A 27,547-nucleotide genomic window follows, 5' to 3' on the forward strand; every position below is an offset into this window, starting at 1 on the left:
TAAATGCAAAATAATATAAAAAAATAAATCAAAAGAATAATAAAAAACCAAAAAAAGAAAATAATGATTATTATAAAACCATTAAATAAAAAGAAAGAAAAAAATGAAAATGATAATAATAATGATAATATAAAATAACAAATATATAAAATAAATGAGAAAAGTTATCAGCAAAAAATATTTCTCAAAACTTTTTAATTTTTTAATATTTTCTTGAATAATCCTAGCAATTAAATATAGATGTACAGTGAAAACTCCCTTGGGCGGACACTCACCGTCAGTCAACTTTTGTCCGCCCATGAGAGGTGTCCGCTCAATGGAGTGGGTAGCTATTTTATAAATTTTTAATTTTATTATGTCCTTAATACTCACCACTTTCAGATTTAAATGCAAAACAATTCATATAACATTGTTCAAACAGGAATTTATGTATGTATTATGTACTTCAAAAATTCATATAAATTTCATGTAAATTCACATGAAGTAATATATAAAAAATATAAATATTAAATTCATTGCTTGAAAAACTGGGTAATTGTAGACTGGCTTAAGTTTTTTTGCTTTTTTAAAAGAAAATTGTTTTGCAGATGGCTTTCCAAATTTTGCAACAATCCGAATGCAATAAGGTCGTCGCAACAAAATCTTTTTAAATTTGAAACGGCGGTCAATGCGGTTTCGTTTGAGAAAATTTCATTTCTTTCTTCGGTAGTACTCTCATTATCAGTACTATTATCGTCAATAGTTTCTATGGTTTCGTCAATTATAACGTCTAACTCGAAGTCTGAGCTTTCGGTCCATGCCTTATTATCTATTTGGACAAAGTCATCCGGATTTGAATGAGTACACTCTCCAAGGGCTTTTGATAATTCAAAAATCGAAGCCAGCGTTGATAAAGGCAAGTCAGCTTCGTGATCGGATTCGGGAGCCAGATTTCTATTTTTGTCAAATCCTGCCTTTTGGAAGCAATTTTTTACGGTTTGCGGTTGAACATTTGTCCAGGCTTCTTTTATGAAATGTATTGCCTCTAAAACGTTTATATTTTTTTTTTGGCGAACCAGTCTCTATGCTTACCAAAATATTTTTAACCTGAGAGTTTCGGTAGTGAATTTTAAAATTTTGAATAATTCCTTGATCCAAAGGCTGGCAAACTGAAGTGGTGTTACTAGGCAGAAATAGTATTTTAACATTTTTCAAACTTATATCTCGAGGGTGGGATGCTGCGTTGTCTAAAAACCAAAGTACTTTTCTGTTTTCCAACTCCATTTTTTGTCGAGTTCTTTCAACCACTGTGTCATCAGCAAATAACCACATAATCTGTAAACAAGGGCCTAGGTAGGTCAACTTTGGTTATTTTGTCATACCGCATTTTGTTGTTGTTCACTTAATCACATAACCACATAACCCGATAACCACCTTATCGTGAACAGCCCAATTACATTGAATTCGGGGAGTCCCCTTTTTTCATTTGTTATAATCTGTTATTTATACATACGCCATACACACATTCTCATATTTTGTCCGCTTACGAGGGGTTCCCGTCCGCCCAAGAGAGGTTTCTGATTGATTTGTTATGAAAACAGAAGTCAATGTCCGTCGATAAGAGCATCGTGTCCGCTTAGTAGAGGGGTTTCGTCCAACTTTGTAGCAATTAACTGTCCGCGTCCGGCCAAGACAGTGTCCGCCTAAGGGAGGGCGATTTGTTCTTAAAATTGTACTTAAAACTTGGTGCATGAAAAAATGTCCGCCCAAGGGAGGTGTCCGTTATGAGAAGTTTCTCTGTATATAAATAAATATGTATTTTTTATATCTTTTATTGATAAAAAATAATGCATATTCTATGCATACATACAAAAGAAATACTGAATAACTGTATGAGGCAGTTAATTAAAATATTTGTGTATACACCAGGCAGGCTTGCAGCGAACTTTACTATTTTTTCTGTAGGAAGATTTCGTACATCTAGAAATTGAAATCGTATATCTAATGGGATGTTTTGACATGTATATGTAGGCAAGATTTGAATTTTATAGCCAAACGCAACTTAAAAGTTGATTTAAGACTAAATTCCGAGTGGCCTTTTTCGAAAACGAATTTTTGAAGTTAAATATTTGAAGAGGTATTGTTGAATCGTACAAATTTGTAATGTCAAACTGCCGGTCGTCAATGGAATGTTCTTTATATTTAGGTGACATCTATTGGGTCCCTTGCATTTGGTATATACTCCTCGCTAACATCATTTTCTAAATGAAACAGATTCCGTAAGCTCTCCACTGACATTTGCTTGAATTCCCAATTCGCTTGCGTTTGTTTGCCAGCATTCACTACATTGAATATATTCTCCTCAATCGTATTGCAAACAATAAAACGGTGTACCGTTGTTGATCTAAATATAACAAAGAATAATAATTACATTTTCTCAGTATCAAAACGCAAATAACTACCTAGTCTGTCCGAAACGATGCACGCGTCCAATGGCCTGCGCTTCCTCGCCGGGATTTAGTATGGGTTCGACAAGAAAAACATGTGTAGCCTCTATTAGGTTTAAGCCATTGCATCCTCTGTGCAAAGGCATCAGCAAACAAGTGACGCCCAATTGTGGGTTCTGGAGGAAATATTGTCTGAATTATCAAAAAAATTAATACATAAATATGTACTAACTACCTTAAATTCCTCAATTGTGCGCGGCGTTAAGTTAAACCGGTGACGTATGCCATTTTGTGTTAAAGCCATTGCGATTGCATGCAAAATTTCGGCCCATTGTGAGAATACTAAAATTTTTAAAGGCTGTACGTCTTTCGAGTGATCTCGTTGTAGTTTTAAAATCAAGCGCACAATATAGGTGATTTTGGACGAATAGTCGCCGATGACTTGTATATTTGTTTCCGCAGAGCTTGTGGACGTGCGTGTGACGTAATAAATCCTAATAAAGTAGATGTAAGTATGTATATAGTAAATAAATCGGGTTAAATAATATATAGGTTTTCTTTTACTTTTCTGAATTTTGTTGATTGCGGCAAATCGGACAGCATAGCTTCTGATGCGTATTATATTGACGTATTGTTCGTAAACAAAGGAGACATATATTGTGCCCGCACTCCAATACAGCGTACTGAAATTTTAAATTAAACATTGTTTTTTAATTATGTAAATGCTATGGGAAAATTGGAATTTGTGTAAAATATAAATTAACATACCCGACTTTCATCTTCTGATTGACAAATAGGGCATGGTCCAGTGTCAGCATCAGCTTCCAAATGTGTTATGTACTTAAGACGCGCAAGCTTCATAGCAAAGTGTCGCTGTGCATTGTACAGGTTCATTTGCTGCTCTAAAAAAGTGTCGTCCAGCTAAGGTAAAAATAAGATTGTAAAAAGAATATTTATTCTAAATATGCTTTTGCTATTGATTTGTATAAATAATAATCCGACAAGAAAATTAAAACACAAAAAATCATGAAAGAGATAATCTTAAAAATTCAAAATTAAAAACGTTGGTTATAATTTCAATACAAATATTAAACAAAAAAACAAGAAAAATTTTAACTTCGGTTGTACCGAAGCTACAATACCCTTCACAAATAAAAAGTTGCCTATGAAATAACTTGATTTTAATCGCTCAACTTGTACAGCATCTATATGTTATAGTGGTCCGATCAGAAAAATTTGTTCGGGAATTATACATATCTAAATTTTGTGAAGATATCTTTGCACATAATAAAATTTCCATGCACGGGCTTCATAATGATCGGTCAATTTGAATGAAAGTTTCATCCTATGGAGGTCGGATATCGGACCGGGACCGATAAAGGAAAAGCTTCTTTAGGAGAAGAAAACGTTTGCGAAATTGCAGATCGATACCTCAAAACCTGAGGGACTAGTTCGTGTATATACAGACAGACAGAGGAGCATTGTCATATCGTCTCGGCTAGTCACGCTGATCATTATTATATAATTGATAATCTTCGACGTTACCTTGTGGGTGTTACAAACTTCGTAGTCAACTTTATATACCCTATTTAGGGTATAATTACAGGTAACAGAAAACAAATTTATCTTTCATAGATATGCTTAAAAAATATAACAGTAATTACGGTAAAATTTTAAAACACAAAAACGATAGGTTGTCATAATTTCACTTAAAATATTAAAATACCAAAGTCATAACAAAAAATTAAAAGTTATAAAGGAAAATGAAGGCCATCACTCAAACTCTTAAAATGCATTAAAGGGAATGCATAACCTCAAACACTTAAATTATATAAAATAATATTATGGACATAATATAAAAAATTTATACAACATTAAATATAATGTACATATCGTCACCTGAAATGCAAAATAACGTATCATCAAAAAATTCGAAATTGAGTGTCTTATTGATTACGCTTCACTACTTCAAATTATATACATAATATTAAATATGTTCAACATTTTCTGGTTCTGCGGTCATATATAAACCAGTTTTAACCAATATTAATATTTTGTTTCACTCATGTTCCATTTTATTCCGTGTTTCATTCATGCCACTGTAAATTTCTGAAAATGTTGTTACGTTAATTTGCATTTCAGGTGACGATATGTAAATCATAAAATCAGAGTATCATAAAATCTTCAGAAAGTAAATAAAGGAAAATTAAAGTATTAACCTCGTAATCAAGCAATTTGAAATGTGTCTTCTCCTCCTCATTTTCTGCCAGAGAAATTCGCATTTTACACATATCCAATTCATCGTAAGCCTTTACTGTGTATTCAATTTCGATCCAGTATTTGATGAGCTTCTTACAAAGCTGCTGACGACATTCAATGGCTTCCCAATGTCTGTCCATTTGTTGCGAGAAACTTATGAAAGAACCTTTCGTGCGCAAAAAGCCAAATAATACTGTGAAAATTAGGAAATGAAAATTATTAAAAATCTCACGATTTTAGTACACAAAATACTAACCTTTAATCAGCGCTACTTCAAAAGAGGGATTTTCCAAACCCTCCGTCATGTTAGTGTCTTCATCAACGACCTTATTGAATAATAGGCATTCGTAATCATTAAGAGCGTTGCGAATTTGGCAAAGTTTACACAGATTAAGTTTCGACTTCTTCGACTTTAACTTCGCTTTGTTCTTTTCACGATCCTTTTTATCGTCCTGTATTTATAATATTTATTAAAAATATATTGGTATTAATCAAGAATGACATAGACAGGGATTACAAAAACTCCCACAATCCCCATTGCTACAGGACCGGAATTTACCCGATTTGTTATTATTATTTTTTTTTAGACCGTTTGTTAGAAAAAGCATTAATATTGTTACGAATTTACTCTTGCTAGTTTACTTTGTTAGGTTCGTATCTCTGGATTGACAAATAAAATCAACACTGTTTAATTTAATTCAACAACTCTTTATTTCACAACTCGTCTACACTATAGCAGTTTACTCTTAGCACTGATTGATTACGTTGGCGCTGCCACGGCTTATATAGCCACGCACTTCTCGCTGATGCCGACGTGTCCTTCTAGAATATCGCGTCTGGAAATTACCAGAACATACGGCTATACGGCGCCAGACGCAAGCAGACAGTCGCGGCGCCAGACTCAGCAATTGTTTAACAGACAAGCAGACAGTGCGGCGCCAGATGTCTATTGTTTCGACAAGCAGACAGCCGTGGCGCCAGATGTCTACAACAAGACAAATGTTATTCCATATACCTACAGCTATTGTTCATAATCAGGGATGCATATAGTAATACAAATACAACTTAATACTACTTTTGTAACACTGCCCTCCACTAAAGCCTAATCGTCCCGATTAGGCACAAATCCTCTTGAACCAAATGGGGCGAGCCTCTCCAAATGTACTACTTTCATTTTACATCGTGCTTTTCCATTTCTTTGTATGCGGTATACCACGTCATTAAGTCGTTTCATCACCATATAGGGTCCTTCCCAGGCTGTCTGCAGTTTCGGGGACAAGCCTTTCTTTCGAAGTGGATTGTACAACAGGACCAGATCACCTTCTTCAAAACCTTTTGAATTTGCCGCTTGATCGAACCGGTCCTTCATCTTATTGCTCATCAGATGCGTATGCTGTCTTACCATTAGATGCAATTCATTCATTTCTTCCTTTAAGGCAGAACAATAATCTCCATCATTCCTTACAGCTGTAGGATTCGTTCCAAACTTAAGATCAGCAGGGAGTCGCAGATCAGATCCGAAAATAATCTTTGCTGGCGTGTAACCAGTTGTCTCGTGCTTCGCTGAACGATACGCCAGCAGGAACATCTGGATGCACTTGTCCCAATTCCGTTGATCTTTATCAACGATTTTCCGCAGATGTTCTTCGAGCGTTCGGTTGAATCTCTCTACCATCCCATCTGATTGTGGGTGTAACGCTGTTGTCCGTGTCTTGTGGATGCCCAATAATGTACAGACTTCTTGGAAAATGGAAGATTCGAAATTCCTGCCTTGATCTGAGTGTAATTCGACGGGCACTCCGAACCTTGTTATCCAATTTTCTACAAACGCTTCGGCTACGGTCTTCGCTTCCTGGTTTGGTAAGGCATATACTTCTGGCCATTTACTGAAATAGTCCATGACAACCAGTAGATATTTGTTTCCGGCCGTACTGGTTGGGAACGGACCTGCAACATCCATTGCGACTCGTTCAAATGGTGATCCCACGCTGTACTGTTGCAGCCTACCGCGACTTTTGGCTTTAGGACCTTTAGCAGCCATGCACTCTACGCAATTACTTATCCATTCTGCTATGGAATCTCGACAACCGATCCAGTAGAACCGTTGTTTAATCTTCTCTATAGTTTTTGTAATTCCAAGGTGCCCTCCACTAGGTCCATTGTGATATTCTTTCAATACTTTCGGGATCATGGACTTCGGTACTATGATCAGCAGACGAGACTGTTTGCCATCTTCGCTTTCCCAGGTACGATGAAGGTATCCATTAACGAGGTTTATGCTGTTCCATTGGGCCCAATATGCTTTTGCAGTTGGACTCTCGTTACTTATTTGTTCCTTTGATGGTCGTACCCCATTTTCTTTTGCTATTATCAGCTTTGCAAGATCAGGGTCCTCCAGCTGATTGATTCTGATGCGGTGAGGAGTCCAATCATCTTCAGGTTCTATATTCAGTAATCGCACGTCGATTATACCTTCTTTTCCCTCTGATTTGGAGCAATGTTTACGTTCCAGTGGACAAGGGCGACGCGATAATGCATCCGCATTTTTGTGGTGAATCCTCTTTCGGTGTTCTGTTGGTTGATTCCGTTTTGATGGGTTTACCTTTATATTGCAATTACGGGCAAAGTGACCCGCTTTTCCACAGTTGAAACATCTGCCTGTTGTATTTACTCGCTGTGCAGCAATTGCCTTCAGAGTCTTCAATATTTCTTCCATCAGCGCTGGTTGTTCCGTTTCAACCCTTTCTACTTTGAGTGCTGGTTTACTTAGTAGGGAAGCTGTTTCCTGTGTGAACGCGTGCGAAACCGTTTCAGCAAATGTTCTTTTTGGCAATGCATATGTGGCGCGTTTGGTGTCCACATCTCGAATTCCATTTATGAAACATTGAATTTTTACCCTCTCAATGTAATCCACAGGTGCATCTGCATTTGCCAAATGAGCCAGCCGTTCTATTTCAGTTGCGAACTCTTGCAATGACTCGTTCATTTTCTGACCCCTATTTTGCAGTTCGATCTGGTATATTTGTTTCCGGTGCTCACTGCCATATCGTCTTTCTATCGCACTCATCAATGCCTCATAGTTGTCCCGTTCACAGTCTGGAATAGTCTGAAGGATTTCTGCCGCAGGTCCTTTCAATGATACAAACAAGGACGCCACTTTGTCCGCTGTATTCCAGTTATAGGCCATCGCTGTCTTTTCAAACTGAAGTTTGAAAATTTGAAATGGAATACTTCCATCGAATGTGGGTGCCTTCAATCTTTGATTATTTGTTGATGGTGCAGGGCCATGTAGTTGCAGTTCTCGCACACGATTACTTAATTGCAGAACTTCTGATTTTTAATTTTCTTCGCCATTTTTTAAAGTGCTTAATTCGTCTTCAAATTTTGAAAATTTCTCTTGCACTTGTTTTTGTAGTTGCGTAGTATTTTCCGTAATCTGTTGTGTAAGGCGAGACTCTAACTGTGATGTATTTTCAGCTATTTGCGTCATTTGCTGTGCCAAACGATTTTCTGTTTGCACTACATTTTCTGTTATTTGTGATATATTTTCAGCTATTATTTGCTTAATAGCCACTAACAGCATGTTCGTGTCTGCACTTGATGATGTTCGTTGTTCTTCTACTTTTTCTTCTACCTTTGTAGAAGTTTCTGGCCCATTAAATTCGAACTCGTCCACATTAATTCCATCCGCTTCCATTGCTTCACGTAATCGTGCCTGCAGATCCGCCTTTTGCCCGCTTATCGGCAAATTACGCTCCTCCAGTTCTTTTTTTAATTGCTGAATTCTCAATTCTCCGAATTTAACCATCTTGAATTTGGATTATTTGACAATCCCACTTCTGACACCAATTGTTACGAATTTACTCTTGCTAGTTTACTTTGTTAGGTTCGTATCTCTGGATTGACAAATAAAATCAACACTGTTTAATTTAATTCAACAACTCTTTATTTCACAACTCGTCTACACTATAGCAGTTTACTCTTAGCACTGATTGATTACGTTGGCGCTGCCACGGCTTATATAGCCACGCACTTCTCGCTGATGCCGACGTGTCCTTCTAGAATATCGCGTCTGGAAATTACCAGAACATACGGCTATACGGCGCCAGACGCAAGCAGACAGTCGCGGCGCCAGACTCAGCAATTGTTTAACAGACAAGCAGACAGTGCGGCGCCAGATGTCTATTGTTTCGACAAGCAGACAGCCGTGGCGCCAGATGTCTACAACAAGACAAATGTTATTCCATATACCTACAGCTATTGTTCATAATCAGGGATGCATATAGTAATACAAATACAACTTAATACTACTTTTGTAACAATATTAATTATGAACGAAGTGGAAGTATTAATTACTTACAAGTATATCATTGAGATGACAGTCATAGACGCTGCGTATAAATTTAGTCATATCTCGCCAAATGGCTGGTGTATTTTTCGAGCGCACGGTTACGTTCATTGTGTAAAATTTTAAATTTTCAAACTCCTCATTCAAATGCGTTCGTGCGGCCTCCACTTTTTGATACCACATTACTAGTATGTACAACATACCCGATATGCTTTGTAAGTGTTCTAATTTCGGGCTGCCACCAAAAGCGGTTGCAAATTCATCGCGAAACCGATTCAACAACGCGATTGCAAACGCATCGTTAACTTCGCTAATTTTTTCGGCTAGCATATTAGTAAATTCTAATAGTGGTACATCAAGGTTCGTCTCCAACTGTTTAAGCGTGTCTTCTGCATTGCTGCAAGTCGTACGCATCGTTGTCATTGTATTAGCATACGGTTCCAGATATTTCCACTCTAAGGCGTTGCAATCCTCCTCATATTTGGACAGCACGTCGGCGGACAAATGCTTGACTTTGGCAGATGAGATGTAACAAGCTTGCTGTAGATTATGCAATGCGTGAATTTGCAGCAAACTGTCTACACTGCATTATAAAAACAAAAATAATATTTACGGAGGTGAAACTAAAATGTATTTAATATAACATACGAAATATTGATGTCTTTGTAATCGCGCGCTAAACGCAACACCATTTCATAGTGTTTAATTGATTGTTCATAATTTCCTCTTATAAAATAGATTGCGGCCATGCCTAGTTAAAAAAAAAATAAACAAAACCAAAATGAGAAAAAAATGTACAAATTCATTGTAGAATTACACAATTACTGTTGTATGACGAAGCCATTGTGCGCAATTCGGATTTACACTCAAACTCATTTGTGTATTTGGGATGCGCATGAAGGTCCTTTGACTGTAGAAATTGTTTCTTTGGCACGTTTGACGTGCCTTTGTGTTGCCCACTGCCCGTGTTTACAACTGGTATGATACATGATTGACGTATCTTCAACAAGGGCTTTAGAATCTGCAAAGGAACAAAAGAAAGAAAAAATAATAAAACAATAGTTGTTTAAAGCCAGCATACGCACAATTTTCATTATTATCGGCGATATCTTTAATATGCCTTCAGCATTGCCCAAATGCTTTCGAAGTACATGCTGGAAACTACTCTCACATAGCGCGTGCTGTTCAGTATAAAATAATTTCTCCAAATTGCTCAACCTTATGCGATGGACCTCCTCAGATTGGGGTGGAATTTTAAGTTCTGCATCGACCTTAGATTTACATGTGCGCCACATGCAACGTTGCAAAACATCAACAAGTGTCAATTCTGCTTTATCATGACCATTTACAGCATTCTGATGCATAACGAAATCATCTACCAATGCTTTCCAACCAGTCGGCGGTGTTAAGGGTTCGGTGAAACCGATGAATTCCAATAAACCACACAAATCATCAATGCTGCGTTGTATGGGAGTGCCAGTAATGGCCCAGCGGTTTATAGCTGCTTGTTGGAAATAAATAGTGTACAATAAATGCAAATAATTTAACTATCTTTTTGTTTTACCTGGCAGTTGTTTTACCATAGCTGCCACATTCGTAGAATTTGATTCCACCATTTGTGCTTCATCAAGGCATACCCGCCACCATTCGACCATAAGTAATGGTGACAAGCGACGCATTGAGCGTTTTTCATTTCGTGTTACACGATCGGAAACATAGGCGCTGGTGTGATATATCTCACGGCGCAACAAATAGTAATCGGTTAGTACCACATCGTAGGTTGCCAACTCTTTTGGACTAATCCAATTGGCTGCCACTAGTTCATTGTAATCGAAAACTTTAAGAGCTGGGGTAACATGCCTATTTATTTCAGAAATCCATTGCGCTTTTATTGTATGAGGTGTCACAATGAATGTGGTTGCAGCTTTTAGCAACGTGCTTTGCGTTGTTATGTACCAACAGTTAGGACATAAATATAAATCATTGTTGGCGTTAACATCGAAACCACCGACACATTTCGCATGTTGTTGAAATTTACATCGTTTACATGTACGTAATTCAGTCATTGTTTTCCTTGTGCATATACAAAATAATTTTGTAGAACGGCGTTTACGTTTTTTCTCCGGCTCATAATTGTATAAGTTCTCTAATAGTGTAGTATCTGATAATTGGCGTTGATGTAATACTAATAGTGCCAACATCTCTACCGTTTTTCCCAAACCCATTTCATCTGCAAGTATGCCACCAGCTGGTATCTTAATTGGTGCTGGTTCAGACTCTTGAATACGCCAACTTAATAAATGCTTATATACCGTCGTTTCGCCGTCGCGTGCCTGCAATTGGGTATAGTAGTTTGGAAAAATTGTGATAATCTTTTCCCGTTCTAATAGCCAATGAACTGTACGAGCCTGGTAATCGCATAATGTGGACCGAAAGCAATCTGGTAGAATTGGCAGTTTTTGGTTTTTACCGCTACTTAATTCAAAATGTTTTTGAAATAAAGTATCATAAAGCGCCGTAGTGACATATTCTTGTATCAAATTACTTTTAGAACCTGCGGCATCATTTTCTTCGTTAAAACTTTCTATGTCTTTTGGCTGTCCTATGGGCGTTTTATAATTTTTAAATATATTTGACATAATGTACTGGTCTTCTAATGAAGGCACAGCTCTATTAATATTATAAGTAACAGCAAGGAAGTTTTCCGCCTTAATTTCATCAATACATTTATCAATTGTTATTACATGATGCACATTTGTATTTAGTTTTGCAAGCAATTCCGTTGGAAATGGAAACAACTTAGTCCTTTTTTTGCCATCCCATTCAAAACTATTCGATGTAGTCATATAGTTCTCTATTGACTGCTGAGTTGCGCTGTTGTCCTCCACTGCTATTTTACATAAAATAATTTTCTTATCCATTTCGATATTTACTTAAGTTTAATAAACTTATTCTCTTGTGTATGTGGTTTATTTTTGTACTAAAATTATGAGGCAGTTATTTCACAATGTCTGTATATTTTGTCTTCAAGCATGAACTTATTATCTATGATTATTTATCACTTATTGGGCAGTTAAATTTAATTTTGTTTGTATCTCATTTCTACAACACCACAGCAGTATTTAAATTGTCGCAAATTTTGCGCACAATATTTTGTTTATATTTAGTTCTGTTTGTTTCGTTCGTTTCAGCATCAAACAGCTGTTACAGTGTTGATATTCTGCTGTTGTCGCGTTGCCAACAATTACTAATTTATATACAAATATTCAGGAGAAGGTTAATTTTAAAGGTAGGTTAAATTTAAAATATACCGTTTTGGTCTGGTACCTTACCTAAAATAAAATTGTTCTTGGTGACAATTATAAGTAACGGGTGATTTTTTTGAGGTTAGGATTTTCATGCATTAGTATTTGACAGATCACGTGGGATTTCAGACATGGTGTCAAAGAGAAAGATGCTCAGTATGCTTTGACATTTCATCATGAATAGACTTACTAACGAGCAACGCTTGCAAATCATTGAATTTTATTACCAAAATCAGTGTTCGGTTCGAAATGTGTTTCGCGCTTTAATTTTGTTCAGCGATGAGGCTCATTTCTGGTTGAATGGCTACGTAAATAAGCAAAATTGCCGCATTTGGGGTGAAGAGCAACCAGAAGCCGATCAAGAACTGCCCATGCATCCCGAAAAATGCACTGTTTGGTGTGGTTTGTACGCTGGTGGAATCATTGGACCGTATTTTTTCAAAGATGCTGTTGGACGCAACGTTACGGTGAATGGCGATCGCTATCGTTCGATGCTAACAAACTTTTTGTTGCCAAAAATGGAAGAACTGAACTTGGTTGACATGTGGTTTCAACAAGATGGTGCTACATGCCACACAGCTCGCGATTCTATGGCCATTTTGAGGGAAAACTTCGGACAACAATTCATCTCAAGAAATGGACCCGTAAGTTGGCCACCAAGATCATGCGATTTAACGCCTTTAGACTATTTTTTGTGGGGCTACGTCAAGTCTAAAGTCTACAGAAATAAGCCAGCAACTATTCCAGCTTTGGAAGACAACATTTCCGAAGAAATTCGGGCTATTCCGGCCGAAATGCTCGAAAAAGTTGCCCAAAATTGGACTTTCCGAATGGACCACCTAAGACGCAGCCGCGGTCAACATTTAAATGAAATTATCTTCAAAAAGTAAATGTCATGAACCAATCTAACGTTTCAAATAAAGAACCGATGAGATTTTGCAAATTTTATGCGTTTTTTTTTTTTAAAAAAGTTATCAAGCTCTTAAAAAATCACCCTATATTAGCCTAAGGTTAAGTACAAGGGTACTTTAAAATTTCATAAGCCTACAAGAGACATGAATGCAAAGATACCCTGCCAAGGCAACTGGATTACATATCGAAATCAGTATAATATAATAGGGGTATTCTCTTGGTGTTGCAAAATCCTTGCACGGTGCAAGAATGGCATATATATCCTCTTGGTGCACCGGCACAACAACAAACACTCGCAGAAAATTATTTGCAATGGCTGTAAAATATGTCAAACCAAACCCATGTATATTTGCGTGCAATGTCACGTTTTAGCCGTCATTTTACATAAATACATATTGCGTTGTTAAATTGTTGAGGAAGGTAAGTTTTAAACAAATTTTATAATTTCTATTTAAATTATGAAGATTTGTTACAGTTTTTTTTTTGTTAAAAATGTATGCAGAAGGTGCGCCAATTCACAATAGCCATGCATAATAGTCATTCACAATAAATTTACCAAATCAGCCGTTCAAATATCCCTAGATTCTGCAATGAGTGCTTTCGTATTCTTGTATGTTTCGGTATAGTATTTTTGCAATCTGCAATCTTGCAAGAGCAAGCGAATACCCCTAATGTAATAAAAGGTTTGAACGCTGTGAAAACACCAGGGAAAAACTCTCAACCTTCTTCGCTATTAAGACGTGAAATCAACTTTCTTAATAATACGAAAAAATATTAATAAATAAATTAAAAGCTTGTTTAAATCAATTATCTTTTTATCCTTTAATTTCAAGGTGTAGAAAACTCCGTAATACTATGTTCGGACCGACATTGAAAACATGTTTTCGTGGGAAAAACTGGTTTTCGCACGAAAACTTGTGTTTTCGTCCATGTAAAATCTGTCAAACGAAAACACAGTTTTCGCTAAAAACTACTTGAAAACTTACATTCCACTCATTATAATCGGTGACTGCTCTAGTTTAATCGATTTTTTTGGAATACATATTTTGCCGGCCCTAAATTGTCACTTGATATTTGTTTACATTCCATATACAAATGCAGCTGCTCACTGTTAAGGGGATTCCCTTGTTCTTGCAAAACCCTTGCACGGTGCACCAATTGCATATATTTCCTCTTGGTGCACCGGCACCACAACAAACACACGCAAACATTTCTTTGCAATGGCTGTAAAATATGTCAGACCAAAACCCATGTTTATTTTCGTGCCGTCATATATCATATATATGTATATATTCTGCAATGGGTGCTTCCTTGGCCTTGCATATTTCGGTATAGGATTTTTGCATTTTGTGTCATCTTGCAAGAGCAAGAGAATCCCCGTATTGATAGTTGTCAGTGAAAACTCATCGAAAACACACATTGTCGGTCCGAACGACTTACATTCCACAACATACTGTTACAAAAAGTAGTATTAAGTTTTATTTGTATTGCTATATGCATCCCTGATTATGAACAATAGCTGTAGGTATATGGAATAGCATTTGTCTTGTTGTAGACATCTGGCGCCACGGCTGTCTGCTTGTCGAAACAATAGACATCTGGCGCCGCACTGTCTGCTTGTCTAGGTAAACAATTGCTGAGTCTGGCGCCGCGACTGTCTGCTTACGTCTGGCGCCGTATAGCCGTATGTTCTGGTAATTTCCAGACGCGATATTCTAGAAGGACACGTCGGCATCAGCGAGAAGTGCGTGGCTATATAAGCCGTGGCAGCGCCAACGTAATCAATCAGTGCTAAGAGTAAACTGCTATAGTGTAGACGAGTTGTGAAATAAAGAGTTGTTGAATTAAATTAAACAGTGTTGATTTTATTTGTCAATCCAGAGATACGAACCTAACAAAGTAAACTAGCAAGAGTAAATTCGTAACAATTGGTGTCAGAAGTGGGATTGTCAAATAATCCAAATTCAAGATGGTTAAATTCGGAGAATTGAGAATTCAGCAATTAAAAAAAGAACTGGAGGAGCGTAATTTGCCGATAAGCGGGCAAAAGGCGGATCTGCAGGCACGATTACGTGAAGCAATGGAAGCGGATGGAATTAATGTGGACGAGTTCGAATTTAATGGGCCAGAAACTTCTACAAAGGTAGAAGAAAAAGTAGAAGAACAACGAACATCATCAAGTGCAGACACGAACATGCTGTTAGTGGCTATTAAGCAAATAATAGCTGAAAATATATCACAAATAACAGAAAATGTAGTGCAAACAGAAAATCGTTTGGCACAGCAAATGACGCAAATAGCTGAAAATACATCACAGTTAGAGTCTCGCCTTACACAACAGATTACGGAAAATACTACACAACTACAAAAACAAGTGCAAGAGAAATTTTCAAAATTTGAAGACGAATTAAGCACTTTAAAAAATGGCGAAGAAAATTTAAAATCAGAAGTTCTGCAATTAAGTAATCGTGTGCGAGAACTGCAACTACATGGCCCTGCACCATCAACAAATAATCAAAGATTGAAGGCACCCACATTCGATGGAAGTATTCCATTTCAAATTTTCAAACTTCAGTTTGAAAAGACAGCGATGGCCAATAACTGGAATACAGCGGACAAAGTGGCGTCCTTGTTTGTATCATTGAAAGGACCTGCGGCAGAAATCCTTCAGACTATTCCAGACTGTGAACGGGACAACTATGAGGCATTGATGAGTGCGATAGGAAGACGATATGGCAGTGAGCACCGGAAACAAATATACCAGATCGAACTGCAAAATAGGGGTCAGAAGATGAACGAGTCATTGCAAGAGTTTGCAACTGAAATAGAACGACTGGCTCATTTGGCAAATGCAGATGCACCTGTGGATTACATTGAGAGGGTAAAAATTCAATGTTTCATAAATGGAATTCGTGATGTGGACACCAAACGCGCCACATATGCATTGCCAAAAAGAACGTTTGCTGAAACGGTTTCGCACGCCCTCACACAGGAAACAGCTTCCCTACTAAGTAAACCAGCACACAAAGTACAAAGGGTTGAAATGGAACAACCGGCGCTGATGGAAGAAATATTGAAGACTCTGAAGACAATTGCTGCACCGCGAGTAAATACAACAGGCAGATGTTTCAACTGTGGAAAAGGTGGTCACTTTGCCCGAAATTGCAATATAAAAGTAAACCCATCAAAACGGAAACAACCAACAGATAACGAGGACGGAGCATCCACATCTCACAAGTCTTTAAACTAAAACGGAACAGTTCAAAGGGGCGTGAGCTGGTTCCCACAACTATTTGCCCCGCCATCTCGATATCACAAATAGGTCGCCATGACAACAATCTTACTATCAACGGTATCGTAAATGGACGACTGTCAACGCTTACTTTGGATACTGGTGCCACACATTCAATTATCCGACCAGATGTGGTAAGAGGAACGGTTGAACCATTAGTCGGTTGCAAACTTCGAACGGCCACCGGAGAGGAAGCAGCTGTCGCGGGAAAAGTGTTTTGCGAAGTGATGATTGGTACCCTGGAAGTTAATCACACCTTCATCGTAGCAGAAATCACGGATGAAATTATAATGGGAGTAGATTTCATGATTGATCACGGGGTTACTTTGGATTTAAACAAGCAAATGCTGTTTTGCCAGAACATGGAGATGCCTATAAACACCGGATATGTGACCAACGTTGAAAGTAAGAGGGTGATTGTTGATGATAATCAGAGTATTCCACCAAAATCTGAGGCTATTGTATGGGCTAAAGTGAATGGAGGAGGTGGGACTGAAGAGTTGTGGATTGTGGAACCAACAAAAATAGATACACCCATATTGGTAGGAAGAATCGCCCGTTTGTATGGCAGTTGGAACAAGAAAAAGCGTTTGAGCAGCTTAAGGAACTACTTTGTACGGCGCCGATGTTGGCTTATCCAATACCTGGAAAGAAATTCATCCTGGATACAGATGCGAGCGCTTATGGAATTGGAGGTGTCCTGTCTCAGCTCATCGACGGACAAGAAAGAGTAATTGGGTATTACAGCAGAGTGCTCGGGAAACCAGAGAAAAACTACTGTGTGACGCGAAAAGAACTACTAGCTGTGGTGGAATGTGTAAAACATTTCCACAAGTATTTGTATGGACAACGATTCTTGCTGAGGACTGATCATGCAGCATTAAAATGGTTATTACAGTTTAAGAATCCGGAAGGCCAAATTGCACGATGGATCGAAAGATTACAGAATTACGACTTCGAAACGGAACATCGAAAGGGGATTCACCACAAAAATGCGGATGCATTATCACGTCGCCCTTGTCCACTGGAATGTAAACATTGCTCCAAATCAGAGGGAAAAGAAGGTATAATCGACGTGCGATTACTGAATATAGAAACTGAAGATGATTGGACTCCTCACCGCATCAGAATCAATCAGCTGGAGGACCCTGATCTTGCAAAGCTGATAATAGCCAAAGAAAATGGGGTACGACCACCAAAGGAACAAATAAGTAGCCCAAAGTATTGAAAGAATATCACAATGGACCTAGTGGAGGGCACCTTGGGATTACAAAAACTATAGAGAAGATTAAACAACGGTTCTACTGGATCGGTTGTCGAGATTCCATAGCAGAATGGATAAGTAATTGCGTAGAGTGCATGGCAGCTAAAGGTCCTAAAGCCAAAAGTCGCGGTAGGCTACAACAGTACAACGTGGGATCACCATTTGAACGAGTCGCAATGGATGTTGCAGGTCCGTTTCCAACCAGTACGGCCGGAAACAAATATCTACTGGTTGTCATGGACTATTTCAGTAAATGGCCAGAAGTATATGCCTTACCAAACCAAGAAGCGAAGACAGTAGCCGAAGCGTTTGTAGAAAATTGGATAACAAGGTTCGGAGTGCCCGTCGAATTACACTCAGATCAAGGCAGGAATTTCGAATCTTCCATTTTCCAAGAAGTCTGTACATTATTGGGCATCCACAAGACACGGACAACAGCGTTACATCCACAATCAGATGGAATGGTGGAGAGATTCAACCGAACGCTCGAAGAACATCTGCGGAAAATCGTTGATAAAGATCAACGGAATTGGGACAAGTGCATCCAGATGTTCCTGCTGGCGTATCGTTCAGCGGAGCACGAGACAACTGGTTACACGCCAGCAAAGATTATTTTCGGATCTGATCTGCGACTCCCTGCTGATCTTAAGTTTGGAACGAATCCTACAGCTGTAAGAAATGATGGAGATTATTGTTCTGCCTTAAAGGAAGAAATGAATGAATTGCATCTAATGGTAAGACAGCATACGCATCTGATGAGCAATAAGATGAAGGACCGGTTCGATCAAGCGGCAAATTCAAAAGGGTTCGAAGAAGGTGATCTGGTCCTGTTGTACAATCCACTTCGAAAGAAAGGCTTGTCCCCGAAACTGCAGACAGCCTGGGAAGGACCCTATATGGTGATGAAACGACTTAATGACGTGGTATACCGCATACAAAGAAATGGAAAAGCACGATGTAAAATGAAAGTAGTACATTTGGAGAGGCTCGCCCCATTTGGTTCAAGAGGATTTGTGCCTAATCGGGACGATTAGGCTTTAGTGGAGGGCAGTGTTACAAAAGTAGTATTAAGTTGTATTTGTATTACTATATGCATCCCTGATTATGAACAATAGCTGTAGGTATATGGAATAACATTTGTCTTGTTGTAGACATCTGGCGCCACGGCTGTCTGCTTGTCGAAACATTAGACATCTGGCGCCGCACTGTCTGCTTGTCTAGTTAAACATTTGCTGAGTCTGGCGCCGCGACTGTCTGCTTGCGTCTGGCGCCGTATAGCCGTATGTTCTGGTAATTTCCAGACGCGATATTCTAGAAGGTCACGTCGGCATCAGCGAGAAGTGCGCGGCTATATAAGCCGTGGCAGCGCCAACGTAATCAATCAGTGCTAAGAGTAAACTGCTATAGTGTAGACGAGTTGTGAAATAAAGAGTTGTTGAATTAAATTAAACAGTGTTGATTTTATTTGTCAATCCAGAGATACGAACCTAACAAAGTAAACTAGCAAGAGTAAATTCGTAACAATATAGATGTACAGTGAAAACTCCCTTGGGCGGACACTCACCGTCAGTCAACTTTTGTCCGCCCATGAGAGGTGTCCGCTCAATGGAGTGGGTAGCTATTTTATAAATTTTTAATTTTATTATGTCCTTAATACTCACCACTTTCAGATTTAAATGCAAAACAATTCATATAACATTGTTCAAACAGGAATTTATGTATGTATTATGTACTTCAAAAATTCATATAAATTTCATGTAAATTCACATGAAGTAATATATAAAAAATATAAATATTAAATTCATTGCTTGAAAAACTGGGTAATTGTAGACTGGCTTAAGTTTTTTTGCTTTTTTAAAAGAAAATTGTTTTGCAGATGGCTTTCCAAATTTTGCAACAATCCGAATGCAATAAGGTCGTCGCAACAAAATCTTTTTAAATTTGAAACGGCGGTCAATGCGGTTTCGTTTGAGAAAATTTCATTTCTTTCTTCGGTACTACTCTCATTATCAGTACTATTATCGTCAATAGTTTCTATGGTTTCGTCAATTATAACGTCTAACTCGAAGTCTGAGCTTTCGGTCCATGCCTTATTATCTATTTGGACAAAGTCATCCGGATTTGAATGAGTACACTCTCCAAGGGCTTTTGATAATTCAAAAATCGAAGCCAGCGTTGATAACGGCAAGTCATCTTCGTGATCGGATTCGGGAGCCAGATTTCTATTTTTGTCAAATCCTGCCTTTTGGAAGCAATTTTTTACGGTTTGCGGTTGAACATTTGTCCAGGCTTCTTTTATGAAATGTATTGCCTCTAAAACGTTTATATTTTTTTTTGGCGAACCAGTCTCTATGCTTACCAAAATATTTTTAACCTGAGAGTTTCGGTAGTGAATTTTAAAATTTTGAATAATTCCTTGATCCAAAGGCTGGCAAACAGAAGTGGTGTTACTAGGCAGAAATAGTATTTTAACATTTTTCAAACTTATATCTCAAGGGTGGGATGCTGCGTTGTCTAAAAACCAAAGTACTTTTCTGTTTTCCAACTCCATTTTTTGTCGAGTTCTTTCAACCACTGTGTCATCAGCAAATAACCACATAATCTGTAAACAAGGGCCTAGGTAGGTCAACTTTGGTTATTTTGTCATACCGCATTTTGTTGTTGTTCACTTAATCACATAACCACATAACCCGATAACCACCTTATCGTGAACAGCCCAATTACATTGAATTCGGGGAGTCCCCTTTTTTCATTTGTTATAATCTGTTATTTATACATACGCCATACACACATTCTCATATTTTGTCCGCTTACGAGGGGTTCCCGTCCGCCCAAGAGAGGTTTCTGATTGATTTGTTATGAAAACAGAAGTCAATGTCCGTCGATAAGAGCATCGTGTCCGCTTAGTAGAGGGGTTTCGTCCAACTTTGTAGCAATGAACTGTCCGCGTCCGGCCAAGACAGTGTCCGCCTAAGGGAGGGCGATTTGTTCTGAAAATTGTACTTAAAACTTGGTGCATGAAAAAATGTCCGCCCAAGGGAGGTGTCCGTTATGAGAAGTTTCTCTGTATATAAATAAATATGTATTTTTTATATCTTTTATTGATAAAAAATAATGCATATTCTATGCATACATACAAAAGAAATACTGAATAACTGTATGAGGCAGTTAATTAAAATATTTGTGTATACACCAGGCAGGCTTGCAGCGAACTTTACTATTTTTTCTGTAGGAAGATTTCGTACATCTAGAAATTGAAATCGTATATCTAATGGGATGTTTTGACATGTATATGTAGGCAAGATTTGAATTTTATAGCCAAACGCAACTTAAAAGTTGATTTAAGACTAAATTCCGAGTGGCCTTTTTCGAAAACGAATTTTTGAAGTTAAATATTTGAAGAGGTATTGTTGAATCGTACAAATTTGTAATGTCAAACTGCCGGTCGTCAATGGAATGTTCTTTATATTTAGGTGACATCTATTGGGTCCCTTGCATTTGGTATATACTCCTCGCTAACATCATTTTCTAAATGAAACAGATTCCGTAAGCTCTCCACTGACATTTGCTTGAATTCCCAATTCGCTTGCGTTTGTTTGCCAGCATTCACTACATTGAATATATTCTCCTCAATCGTATTGCAAACAATAAAACGGTGTACCGTTGTTGATCTAAATATAACAAAGAATAATAATTACATTTTCTCAGTATCAAAACGCAAATAACTACCTAGTCTGTCCGAAACGATGCACGCGTCCAATGGCCTGCGCTTCCTCGCCGGGATTTAGTATGGGTTCGACAAGAAAAACATGTGTAGCCTCTATTAGGTTTAAGCCATTGCATCCTCTGTGCAAAGGCATCAGCAAACAAGTGACGCCCAATTGTGGGTTCTGGAGGAAATATTGTCTGAATTATCAAAAAAATTAATACATAAATATGTACTAACTACCTTAAATTCCTCAATTGTGCGCGGCGTCAAGTTAAACCGGTGACGTATGCCATTTTGTGTTAAAGCCATTGCGATTGCATGCAAAATTTCGGCCCATTGTGAGAATACTAAAATTTTTAAAGGCTGTACGTCTTTCGAGTGATCTCGTTGTAGTTTTAAAATCAAGCGCACAATATAGGTGATTTTGGACGAATAGTCGCCGATGACTTGTATATTTGTTTCCGCAGAGCTTGTGGACGTGCGTGTGACGTAATAAATCCTAATAAAGTAGATGTAAGTATGTATATAGTAAATAAATCGGGTTAAATAATATATAGGTTTTCTTTTACTTTTCTGAATTTTGTTGATTGCGGCAAATCGGACAGCATAGCTTCTGATGCGTATTATATTGACGTATTGTTCGTAAACAAAGGAGACATATATTGTGCCCGCACTCCAATACAGCGTACTGAAATTTTAAATTAAACATTGTTTTTTAATTATGTAAATGCTATGGAAAAATTGGAATTTGTGTAAAATACAAATTAACATACCCGACTTTCATCTTCTGATTGACAAATAGGGCATGGTCCAGTGTCAGCATCAGCTTCCAAATGTGTTATGTACTTAAGACGCGCAAGCTTCATAGCAAAGTGTCGCTGTGCATTGTACAGGTTCATTTGCTGCTCTAAAAAAGTGTCGTCCAGCTAAGGTAAAAATAAGATTGTAAAAAGAATATTTATTCTAAATATGCTTTTGCTATTGATTTGTATAAATAATAATCCGACAAGAAAATTAAAACAAAAAAAATCATGAAAGAGATAATCTTAAAAATTCAAAATTAAAAACGTTGGTTATAATTTCAATACAAATATTAAACAAAAAAACAAGAAAAATTTTAACTTCGGTTGTACCGAAGCTACAATACCCTTCACAAATAAAAAGTTGCCTATGAAATAACTTGATTTTAATCGCTCAACTTGTACAGCATCTATATGTTATAGTGGTCCGATCAGAAAAATTTGTTCGGGAATTATACATATCTAAATTTTGTGAAGATATCTTTGCACATAATAAAATTTCCATGCACGGGCTTCATAATGATCGGTCAATTTGAATGAAAGTTTCATCCTATGGAGGTCGGATATCGGACCGGGACCGATAAAGGAAAAGCTTCTTTAGGAGAAGAAAACGTTTGCGAAATTGCAGATCGATACCTCAAAACCTGAGGGACTAGTTCGTGTATATACAGACAGACAGAGGAGCATTGTCATATCGTCTCGGCTAGTCACGCTGATCATTATTATATAATTGATAATCTTCGACGTTACCTTGTGGGTGTTACAAACTTCGTAGTCAACTTTATATACCCTATTTAGGGTATAATTACAGGTAACAGAAAACAAATTTATCTTTCATAGATATGCTTAAAAAATATAACAGTAATTACGGTAAAATTTTAAAACACAAAAACGATAGGTTGTCATAATTTCACTTAAAATATTAAAATACCAAAGTCATAACAAAAAATTAAAAGTTATAAAGGAAAATGAAAGCCATCACTCAAACTCTTAAAATGCATTAAAGGGAATGCATAACCTCAAACACTTAAATTATATAAAATAATATTATGGACATAATATAAAAAATTTAAACAACATTAAATATAATGTACATATGTAAATCATAAAATCAGAGTATCATAAAATCTTCAGAAAGTAAATAAAGGAAAATTAAAGTATTAACCTCGTAATCAAGCAATTTGAAATGTGTCTTCTCCTCCTCATTTTCTGCCAGAGAAATTCGCATTTTACACATATCCAATTCATCGTAAGCCTTTACTGTGTATTCAATTTCGATCCAGTATTTGATGAGCTTCTTACAAAGCTGCTGACGACATTCAATGGCTTCCCAATGTCTGTCCATTTGTTGCGAGAAACTTATGAAAGAACCTTTCGTGCGCAAAAAGCCAAATAATACTGTGAAAATTAGGAAATGAAAATTATTAAAAATCTCACGATTTTAGTACACAAAATACTAACCTTTAATCAGCGCTACTTCAAAAGAGGGATTTTCCAAACCCTCCGTCATGTTAGTGTCTTCATCAACGACCTTATTGAATAATAGGCATTCGTAATCATTAAGAGCGTTGCGAATTTGGCAAAGTTTACACAGATTAAGTTTCGACTTCTTCGACTTTAACTTCGCTTTGTTCTTTTCACGATCCTTTTTATCGTCCTGTATTTATAATATTTATTAAAAATATATTGGTATTAATCAAGAATGACATAGACAGGGATTACAAAAACTCCCACAATCCCCATTGCTACAGGACCGGAATTTACCCGATTTGTTATTATTATTTTTTTTTAGACCGTTTGTTAGAAAAAGCATTAATATTAATTATGAACGAAGTGGAAGTATTAATTACTTACAAGTATATCATTGAGATGACAGTCATAGACGCTGCGTATAAATTTAGTCATATCTCGCCAAATGGCTGGTGTATTTTTCGAGCGCACGGTTACGTTCATTGTGTAAAATTTTAAATTTTCAAACTCCTCATTCAAATGCGTTCGTGCGGCCTCCACTTTTTGATACCACATTACTAGTATGTACAACATACCCGATATGCTTTGTAATTGTTCTAATTTCGGGCTGCCACCAAAAGCGGTTGCAAATTCATCGCGAAACCGATTCAACAACGCGATTGCAAACGCATCGTTAACTTCGCTAATTTTTTCGGCTAGCATATTAGTAAATTCTAATAGTGGTACATCAAGGTTCGTCTCCAACTGTTTAAGCGTGTCTTCTGCATTGCTGCAAGTCGTACGCATCGTTGTCATTGTATTAGCATACGGTTCCAGATATTTCCACTCTAAGGCGTTGCAATCCTCCTCATATTTGGACAGCACGTCGGCGGACAAATGCTTGACTTTGGCAGATGAGATGTAACAAGCTTGCTGTAGATTATGCAATGCGTGAATTTGCAGCAAACTGTCTACACTGCATTATAAAAACAAAAATAATATTTACGGAGGTGAAACTAAAATGTATTTAATATAACATACGAAATATTGATGTCTTTGTAATCGCGCGCTAAACGCAACACCATTTCATAGTGTTTAATTGATTGTTCATAATTTCCTCTTATAAAATAGATTGCGGCCATGCCTAGTTAAAAAAAAAAATAAACAAAACCAAAATGAGAAAAAACATGTACAAATTCATTGTAGAATTACACAATTACCGTTGTATGACGAAGCCATTGTGCGCAATTCGGATTTACACTCAAACTCATTTGTGTATTTGAGATGCGCATGAAGGTCCTTTGGCTGTAGAAATTGTTTCTGTGGCACGTTTGACGTGCCTTTGTGTTGCCCACTGCCCGTGTTTACAACTGGTATGATACATGATTGACGTATCTTCAACAAGGGCTTTAGAATCTGCAAAGGAACAAAAGAAAGAAAAAATAATAAAACAATAGTTGTTTAAAGCCAGCATACGCACAATTTTCATTATTATCGGCGATATCTTTAATATGCCTTCAGCATTGCCCAAATGCTTTCGAAGTACATGCTGGAAACTACTCTCACATAGCGCGTGCTGTTCAGTATAAAATAATTTCTCCAAATTGCTCAACCTTATGCGATGGACCTCCTCAGATTGGGGTGGAATTTTAAGTTCTGCATCGACCTTAGATTTACATGTGCGCCACATGCAACGTTGCAAAACATCAACAAGTGTCAATTCTGCTTTATCATGACCATTTACAGCATTCTGATGCATAACGAAATCATCTACCAATGCTTTCCAACCAGTCGGCGGTGTTAAGGGTTCGGTGAAACCGATGAATTCCAATAAACCACACAAATCATCAATGCTGCGTTGTATGGGAGTGCCAGTAATGGCCCAGCGGTTTATAGCTGCTTGTTGGAAATAAATAGTGTACAATAAATGCAAATAATTTAACTATCTTTTTGTTTTACCTGGCAGTTGTTTTACCATAGCTGCCACATTCGTAGAATTTGATTCCACCATTTGTGCTTCATCAAGGCATACCCGCCACCATTCGACCATAAGTAATGGTGACAAGCGACGCATTGAGCGTTTTTCATTTCGTGTTACACGATCGGAAACATAGGCGCTGGTGTGATATATCTCACGGCGCAACAAATAGTAATCGGTTAGTACCACATCGTAGGTTGCCAACTCTTTTGGACTAATCCAATTGGCTGCCACTAGTTCATTGTAATCGAAAACTTTAAGAGCTGGGGTAACATGCCTATTTATTTCAGAAATCCATTGCGCTTTTATTGTATGAGGTGTCACAATGAATGTGGTTGCAGCTTTTAGCAACGTGCTTTGCGTTGTTATGTACCAACAGTTAGGACATAAATATAAATCATTGTTGGCGTTAACATCGAAACCACCGACACATTTCGCATGTTGTTGAAATTTACATCGTTTACATGTACGTAATTCAGTCATTGTTTTCCTTGTGCATATACAAAATAATTTTGTAGAACGGCGTTTACGTTTTTTCTCCGGCTCATAATTGTATAAGTTCTCTAATAGTGTAGTATCTGATAATTGGCGTTGATGTAATACTAATAGTGCCAACATCTCTACCGTTTTTCCCAAACCCATTTCATCTGCAAGTATGCCACCAGCTGGTATATTAATTGGTGCTGGTTCAGACTCTTGAATACGCCAACTTAATAAATGCTTATATACCGTCGTTTCGCCGTCGCGTGCCTGCAATTGGGTATAGTAGTTTGGAAAAATTGTGATATTCTTTTCCCGTTCTAATAGCCAATGAACTGTACGAGCCTGGTAATCGCATAATGTGGACCGAAAGCAATCTGGTAGAATTGGCAGTTTTTGGTTTTTACCGCTACTTAATTCAAAATGTTTTTGAAATAAAGTATCATAAAGCGCCGTAGTGACATATTCTTGTATCAAATTACTTTTAGAACCTGCGGCATCATTTTCTTCGTTAAAACTTTCTATGTCTTTTGGCTGTCCTATGGGCGTTTTATAATTTTTAAATATATTTGACATAATGTACTGGTCTTCTAATGAAGGCACAGCTCTATTAATATTATAAGTAACAGCAAGGAAGTTTTCCGCCTTAATTTCATCAATACATTTATCAATTGTTATTACATGATGCACATTTGTATTTAGTTTTGCAAGCAAGTCCGTTGGAAATGGAAACAACTTAGTCCATTTTTTGCCATCCCATTCAAAACTATTCGATGTAGTCATATAGTTCTCTATTGACTGCTGAGTTGCGCTGTTGTCCTCCACTGCTATTTTACATAAAATAATTTTCTTATCCATTTCGATATTTACTTAAGTTTAATAAACTTATTCTCTTGTGTATGTGGTTTATTTTTGTACTAAAATTATGAGGCAGTTATTTCACAATGTCTGTATATTTTGTCTTCAAGCATGAACTTATTATCTATGATTATTTATCACTTATTGGGCAGTTAAATTTAATTTTGTTTGTATCTCATTTCTACAACACCACAGCAGTATTTAAATTGTCGCAAATTTTGCGCACAATATTTTGTTTATATTTAGTTCTGTTTGTTTCGTTCGTTTCAGCATCAAACAGCTGTTACAGTGTTGATATTCTGCTGTTGTCGCGTTGCCAACAATTACTAATTTATATACAAATATTCAGGAGAAGGTTAATTTTAAAGGTAGGTTAAATTTAAAATATACCGTTTTGGTCTGGTACCTTACCTAAAATAAAATTGTTCTTGGTGACAATTATAAGTATTAGCCTAAGGTTAAGTACA

At 37.2% G+C, this 27,547-nt stretch overlaps 1 protein-coding gene across 3 annotated transcripts; it reads right to left on the bottom strand.

Annotated features, from left to right (window-relative positions):
• Positions 1-1,795: 1,795 nt before the first annotated feature.
• Positions 1,796-27,370, bottom strand: LOC105222348 (E3 ubiquitin-protein ligase SHPRH). Of its 3 annotated transcripts, none has more exons than XM_049452568.1 (12): positions 25,724-27,370; positions 10,119-10,534; positions 9,859-10,054; positions 9,682-9,784; positions 9,046-9,616; positions 4,942-5,137; positions 4,646-4,878; positions 3,195-3,347; positions 2,991-3,109; positions 2,662-2,920; positions 2,442-2,602; positions 1,796-2,383 (listed from the first exon to the last, which is right to left on the bottom strand). In XM_049452568.1, the coding sequence occupies exons 1-12, from the start codon at positions 27,078-27,080 to the stop codon at positions 2,182-2,184; spliced, it is 3,966 nt and encodes a 1,321-aa protein (XP_049308525.1). In that variant the 5' UTR covers positions 27,081-27,370; the 3' UTR covers positions 1,796-2,181. The 3 variants fall into 3 exon arrangements, with proteins under 3 accessions (XP_049308525.1, XP_049308524.1, XP_011197934.2); XM_049452567.1 differs by lacking the exon at positions 25,724-27,370 and adding an exon at positions 10,598-12,217; XM_011199632.4 differs by lacking the exons at positions 1,796-2,383; positions 2,442-2,602; positions 2,662-2,920; ... (6 more) ...; positions 9,859-10,054; positions 10,119-10,534 and adding exons at positions 20,890-21,477; positions 21,536-21,696; positions 21,756-22,014; ... (6 more) ...; positions 24,985-25,180; positions 25,245-25,660 and having other exon boundaries at positions 25,724-27,367.
• Positions 27,371-27,547: the final 177 nt, after the last annotated feature.

This window comes from Bactrocera dorsalis, chromosome 3, assembly GCF_023373825.1.
Source record: "Bactrocera dorsalis isolate Fly_Bdor chromosome 3, ASM2337382v1, whole genome shotgun sequence".
Lineage (NCBI taxonomy): Eukaryota > Metazoa > Arthropoda > Insecta > Diptera > Tephritidae > Bactrocera > Bactrocera dorsalis.

Bases quoted from the DNA above. Each gene is read 5' to 3' on its own strand.
- LOC105222348 (XM_049452568.1), bottom strand. From the start codon at position 27,080: ATGGATAAGAAAATTATTTTATGTAAAATAGCAGTGGAGGACAACAGC. The intron at 9,617-9,681 runs GTATGTTATATT...TTTATAATGCAG, and splicing joins TACAAAGACATCAATATTTC to TGTAGACAGTTTGCTGCAAA. The intron at 2,603-2,661 runs GTAGTTAGTACA...TATTTCCTCCAG, and splicing joins GCACAATTGAGGAATTTAAG to AACCCACAATTGGGCGTCAC.